The sequence below is a fragment of the Hibiscus syriacus genome, unplaced genomic scaffold (genome assembly GCF_006381635.1).
Source record: "Hibiscus syriacus cultivar Baekdansim isolate YM2019G1 unplaced genomic scaffold, ASM638163v2 tig00110422_pilon, whole genome shotgun sequence".
Lineage (NCBI taxonomy): Eukaryota > Viridiplantae > Streptophyta > Magnoliopsida > Malvales > Malvaceae > Hibiscus > Hibiscus syriacus.
Genome location: NW_024062732.1, coordinates 454526 through 460042, shown reverse-complemented (window position 1 = coordinate 460042; position 5517 = coordinate 454526). Strand labels below are relative to the sequence as shown.

Genomic DNA, 5517 nt, shown 5'->3' with positions numbered 1-5517 from the left:
GAGCCATTACAGTGCTGAAGCTGTCCTTAACATGATAAGGGACGGTTCTTACCAATACAAGTTCATGGAATACATCAAGGCTCGCTCTAGAATTAATGCAAAACCAGACGTCGGTATCAACTCAATGGGGAATCAGGGGCTAATTTGCAACCAATTGTCGAACACTTGGAAAAGAATATAATGATATGTGTGACTTAACTGTTTTTTAACTGTTGAAACTACATAGGCACCTAAAAGAGTAACAAAAAAAAAATGTTACACCTATTTTAACGAAAAATTCTTTAGACATTTAAAATTAATTTAGGATAGTTTGAACACTTATTTTTACATGAAGTTATTTTACAATTAAATAAATTATACTATAATTCATAACTTTTAAATATTAAATTAATGACTGAGTAATTAGATCATACCATTCATTTTTAATACTATTTATATTTGACCACTAAGATTCTTGACTACGTTGCTGCCGTTAATCCTAAACAGAGATCCATAATAATAGGGATGGACGTAAAAATTTATGTGAGGAGCGCGAACTTAGAAAGTTATATTAAAAATTATAGGGTGTGAAGTTATAAAATTTTAAGGGTACAAAATTAGGTAATCAATAGAAAACACAAAAAAAAACCCCTAAAATATGAGAGATTTTAAAATTTCTAGAGAGTACGATGAATCCATCCCTGAATTGGGTAAAAAAACATATCACCTAAAAACATAATAACGTATCAGAAAATGTTACGACTTCCAATTTGAACCTCATGCTCAATACAAAATGTCTCCCTTGCTGTATTACAACAAATTCTACAGTTGGAAAATACATTTTCTGAAATTTCAATTCATTGGAAAAAAACAGATACTGTGTTAAAATACTACAAACAGTACTAATGCAGTCAGTTTCTGGACCTATTTGCTGCAGCAAGTTCAATGGTGATGATGAAAGTTGATCTGCCTGCTTCCCTTAAATACTGCACATCACCATTCATGAGTTTCACCAATTTTCGGCCCACGAGTAAACCGATTCCTTCCTCCGATGCATCCCCATCAGTTCCGAACATCTGGCTCAGCAATGCTTCAGGTATTCCACCACCTGCATGTGTTATCCTGTCCAAACATACACATTAAAATCAATGCCTTATGTTTTCCAGACTCGACACGAGTCTAACACGAATATGTTCGATATGCGTCTAACATGGATATGCCCTTTACCTTAGTTTCAAATGTGCAAGATGAACGGATTGTCCTAGTTGATCTTTGGTTAAGGTAGCTGCAACAGTGACTTGGCCTCCATTTGGTGTAAAATTAACTGATATCAACAGGAAATCAGCTAAGACTTGTTGAAGTCTAACACCATCTCCGTACAAGGTCTCATTCATGACTTCTGCCGCTGTATCGTTGAGCATTCGGATACCTTTCTCGGTGCTCTTTGTCATCACTTGACTAATAGAAGCAATCAATACCTCATTCAAGGTGAATTCAATCATTTCAAGATCCATGTAGCTGTTAAACAAAATTCAGAAGACGAAAAAAATAAGATGATTTTTCTATCTAAAATAAAGAGATGAAGCGATATAGGATTTAGTACCCTTCAATGAGGCTATCGAGGTCCGAATCATCTAGTATCTTTCTAAGCTGGCGCTGGCACATGGTACTAGTTTGAAGAAGGCGATTTTGTTCCGGTCCCAACTCTGTGTCTTCCATCATTTTCCAAGAAAATATAATACCAGATAGAGGGTTACGAATCTGAGTTTTCAAATAAGCCAACGCTTTCAATCTTTTCATGGCTGTTTGCTCGGACAATTTCTGAACATGAAGTGCTTGTTGCAGTTCTTGGCTTGGGAGCTGCAAGAAACAGAACACACCGGTGACAGCACCGCCTTCCATGTCCAATTTCTTGTTCACACATAACCAGCATTCGACATACTTCCCGCTGCGAGCGAAGAAACCGAAAGGAACCTTCTCGGGTTCATTACCGGTCACCGCATTGTTAAGTACAACACCGAGGTTGACAAAAGATTCTTGGTTCTTGAGACGACAGCAAGCAGTGTTGGTTCCAAAAACCTCCCCCAACAGCATCTTATCCACCACTTCATCTCGGTTCCAACCGGTTAGCTTTGTCATTGCCGGATTCCACTCCGAACACCATCCGAATTCATCCATGCCGAATATGGGAGGGATCAGTGGGTTTGGATTGTGTACTATTGCCTTGTAATAGCCTTCGATCTTGGTAAATTTGTCCATTACAATCTTCTGAACTGTTACATCTTGAGCCACAAAGCATACCCCCACAACATTTTCATGAAGATCCCTGTTTACACAAGCATTGACAACTAAACTAATGGGACCTGCCCCAGTCCTTGATCCATGAGTTTTGATCTCAAACTGTATGTTCTTTTCTTCTTTGCCTGATCAGAAAGGAGCAACTATTATTAGTATGATAACATTCTTTAGCACTGATGTTAGTGAAATCTTATATATAATGAGTGTCGTATACTGATATGTGTCAATTAAAAGTTAGAGCTTTATAGAGTAGATATACTAAATAAGCTAACCAAGTAGTGGAAAATTACATACCCTGCAGAGCCAAGAACAACATTTTCTGGACTGTTTCAGATGAAGAATCTTCAACAAGAGCGAGTAAATGCTTCCCAATTGCATTATCAACAGAAAGGCCAGCCAACTCTGCGATTTTCATATTCCAACCATTAATCAGGCCATCAACATCAACTGCCAAAATCGGGACTGTTGCTGTTTCGATCAAACGCACTATCTCACTCGTCACTGCTTCCAGCTCTTGCATCCCTTCTAGTTTGAGGTCATTCAGCTTGGAATGTATGGCATTGGCGTTTGTATCCGTGGTCTTGACATCTATGAACGCATTCCTTAGAATAAGCTGCAAAGAATGGATGGCATCCATTTCATAGTCCTTCCAAGCCAGACTCCTTTTCTTGACAACTTCAAGGAAAGCCTTGAATGATGACCTCGGGTGCATCTTTCGGTCGTCGTCTTTCAATCCAGGTTCATGCTTTGCACCACCCCATCGAATTTCGCCCGCCGTATGGGACCGGAACCAGAAAAGTATGTCTTTGGAGGTTATCCTCACTGCAGCCATTCCGCATACTACATCACCAAGAGCCAAAGCCCCTGGAAACCCGGCATCGTACAAGCTATCGGTACTCAGACCTGTGGAATCCATATGATATTTGGAAAGCCATGACGCTATCTCATTCAGTTGGGAATCACTTGGGGTTACCCCTAGTTTCCATATATTTTCCTTGTATAATAAGGCAGCCCCATCACATTTCACCAAATCCATTATATTTGGACTCTGTGATACAATCCCCAGAGGTGCATCCCTCATAAGCATGTCACATAAAAGGGTCTGTGTGCGCAGTATGTTCTTCTCGACGACTAGGCTTTCGAGCTCTAATTCCTTATTGACATGGACGGCGAAAACTTGAGCTAGAAACTCACAGGCATACCTGAGTGGAAATGGAACAAACCTAGGAGTGGTGTTATGGCATACTACTAAACCCCATAATCTCTTTCTCTTTTGTTGCTGCTGCTGCTCCGAACCGGTGTCATTACCTTCTTCATCTCCATCATTGACAATGACAGCCATGACCAAAGAAGCGATGGAATTCATGTTCTCCATGTACTGTAAATGGCAGCTGTGGGGAGCCCTTAGGGTTGAACCACACAAGGTCAGGTCAATAGGAAGCTTATCATCTTGAAATACTTTCACATGTTTGGCTCTACAATCAACGATCATACGGACTTTATTCTTCATAAACAAGAATCGAGCGGCCTGGGGGATATCGGTGGCAGGATAATGCAAGCCCAAATAAGGCTCCAAGCCCGGTTTTGTTACCTCAGATATCACTTCACCATTGTCGTCATCATGGAATTTATATGTCATCACCCTGTCATAACCGGTGAGTTTGAAAACCTCCTGCACCATTGTATCACAAAGCCTTTCCATGCTCCCACTAGGTAGCGACTGCAACTGAGTGATTGCCTTTGCTGCGAGCTTGTATGACTGCAAAGCTCCGGCTGCAGTCATGGGAACTTCAGAGGGCCTGACCGGCTCGAAATCAATTATCAAACCCCCTGTTACCCGATGGATAATGGCATAAAAGGGCTTTCCAGAAGTCTTGCAATGGACTAAGATCGGATTCAAAAGAGAAACCTCCCCGATTCCTAGGGCCTTTAGCAATGCAGATGAACTAGGGGCAGTAAAAATGGTTCTTATGTCAGTTCCAATGCCGAGAACCGGATGGTCCCCAACACTTGGTACTGCATGGCTAACCATGGTCAACATCTCAGGGGCATTCTCACTGTATGCTATGACATTGTAAATGTTCTCATCTAAAGCTAGCAAGCACCCAAAGGGCTGGATAAACTTGCCTTTCTGAATATTATGGAGATAAGCCGTGGTAACGTTGCTGGACCTCGTTTGCTGATCTCCACTTACACGCACCGAATTCGAATAATCGAAGGATACGCCGGACTCCTCGAAATCTGCATGGAGTTTTGCATCTACAGTCGTTTGAGCAATGATGCGAGCACTGTGCCTGGATCTCTCCGTGTTGCTTGATGAATGGTTTTGCCTTGATGAAGACATTCTCACCTGCCACTTAATAGACAAAGAAAATCAATACGAATCATGGACAGTGAAAACAAGTATTGACATGGTTGCAAAGAACATTGTGCAAGAAACTCAATGATTTTTCTTCATTTTTGTAAGGACATTATTAAATTTCAGAGTCATAGGCTTTATCATCGATAACAAAAACATATGATCAATACCCAGAGTTCCAGAGTTGCTATGACTCAATCATATAACTGGCTATTGTACTAAAACAACAGTCTACATAGCTTTTAAGCTGAAATAACATCATTTAACACAGACCTAAATATCGATATTCATTTTTGCAAGACTGCAACTACGATGAACATAAGCTTATTAACTTAACAAAGAGACTAACCTTTTTTTCTTCTTCTGATTGATAAGAGCAGAGGAAAAGAAAACTAAAACTGCTATCTGTGATCAGAGTGATGAAGTGAAGAAGAGCAGGCTTTCAGAAGAGCTGAGAAAGTAAATCCAGAAATCATGGCCAATCACGTTATACGGAAATATATTATTAAGAAAACCAGAAAAAGAAGTGGACAACCTCCTTGAAAAGGTTGCAGGAATTTACCATAACCAGAATAGCAGGGACCACCATGATAACATAAAATAAAGGAAATGGGGTTTCCCAAAACCAAGATCACAGCTAAAAGTTATGCCATCATTGGCTTCCTATATTTGTTTATTCGATCATTATTGAATTGAATCGATTCCTACTGTGGGTGTGGACTTTTGTCATCATTCAATGAACATACCTTCTTTTTATATTGGAAATAATTGTGAAAAAGAATCCACTAGTAGAGTCTAGAGACTTGGAATTATTGTTCATGGATAATGTTAGTTATTCTAGTTGGTAAAATTTGAGTTTGTTTTTGAGCCGTTGCCTTCGG

At 39.9% G+C, this 5517-nt stretch overlaps 1 protein-coding gene across 2 annotated transcripts; it reads right to left on the bottom strand.

The window, feature by feature from the left end:
• Positions 1 to 705: 705 nt before the first annotated feature.
• LOC120124617 (phytochrome A-like) lies at positions 706 to 5284 on the bottom strand. Of its 2 annotated transcripts, none has more exons than XM_039143240.1 (5): positions 4986 to 5284; positions 2572 to 4633; positions 1583 to 2402; positions 1207 to 1497; positions 706 to 1101 (listed from the first exon to the last, which is right to left on the bottom strand). In XM_039143240.1, exons 2-5 carry the CDS (start codon positions 4619 to 4621, stop codon positions 891 to 893), a joined length of 3372 nt encoding a protein of 1123 aa, XP_038999171.1. In that variant the 5' UTR covers positions 4622 to 4633; positions 4986 to 5284; the 3' UTR covers positions 706 to 890. The 2 variants fall into 2 exon arrangements, with proteins under 2 accessions (XP_038999171.1, XP_038999170.1); XM_039143239.1 differs by having other exon boundaries at positions 2572 to 4627.
• Positions 5285 to 5517: the final 233 nt, after the last annotated feature.

Coding starts and splice junctions, on each gene's coding strand:
- LOC120124617 (XM_039143240.1), bottom strand. CDS start 4,621: ATGTCTTCATCAAGGCAAAACCATTCATCAAGCAACACGGAGAGATCC. Junction 2,403..2,571: donor GTTGTTCTTGGCTCTGCAGG/GTATGTAATTTT, acceptor CTTTCTGATCAG/GCAAAGAAGAAAAGAACATA. Junction 1,102..1,206: donor CTTGCACATTTGAAACTAAG/GTAAAGGGCATA, acceptor ATGTTTGGACAG/GATAACACATGCAGGTGGTG.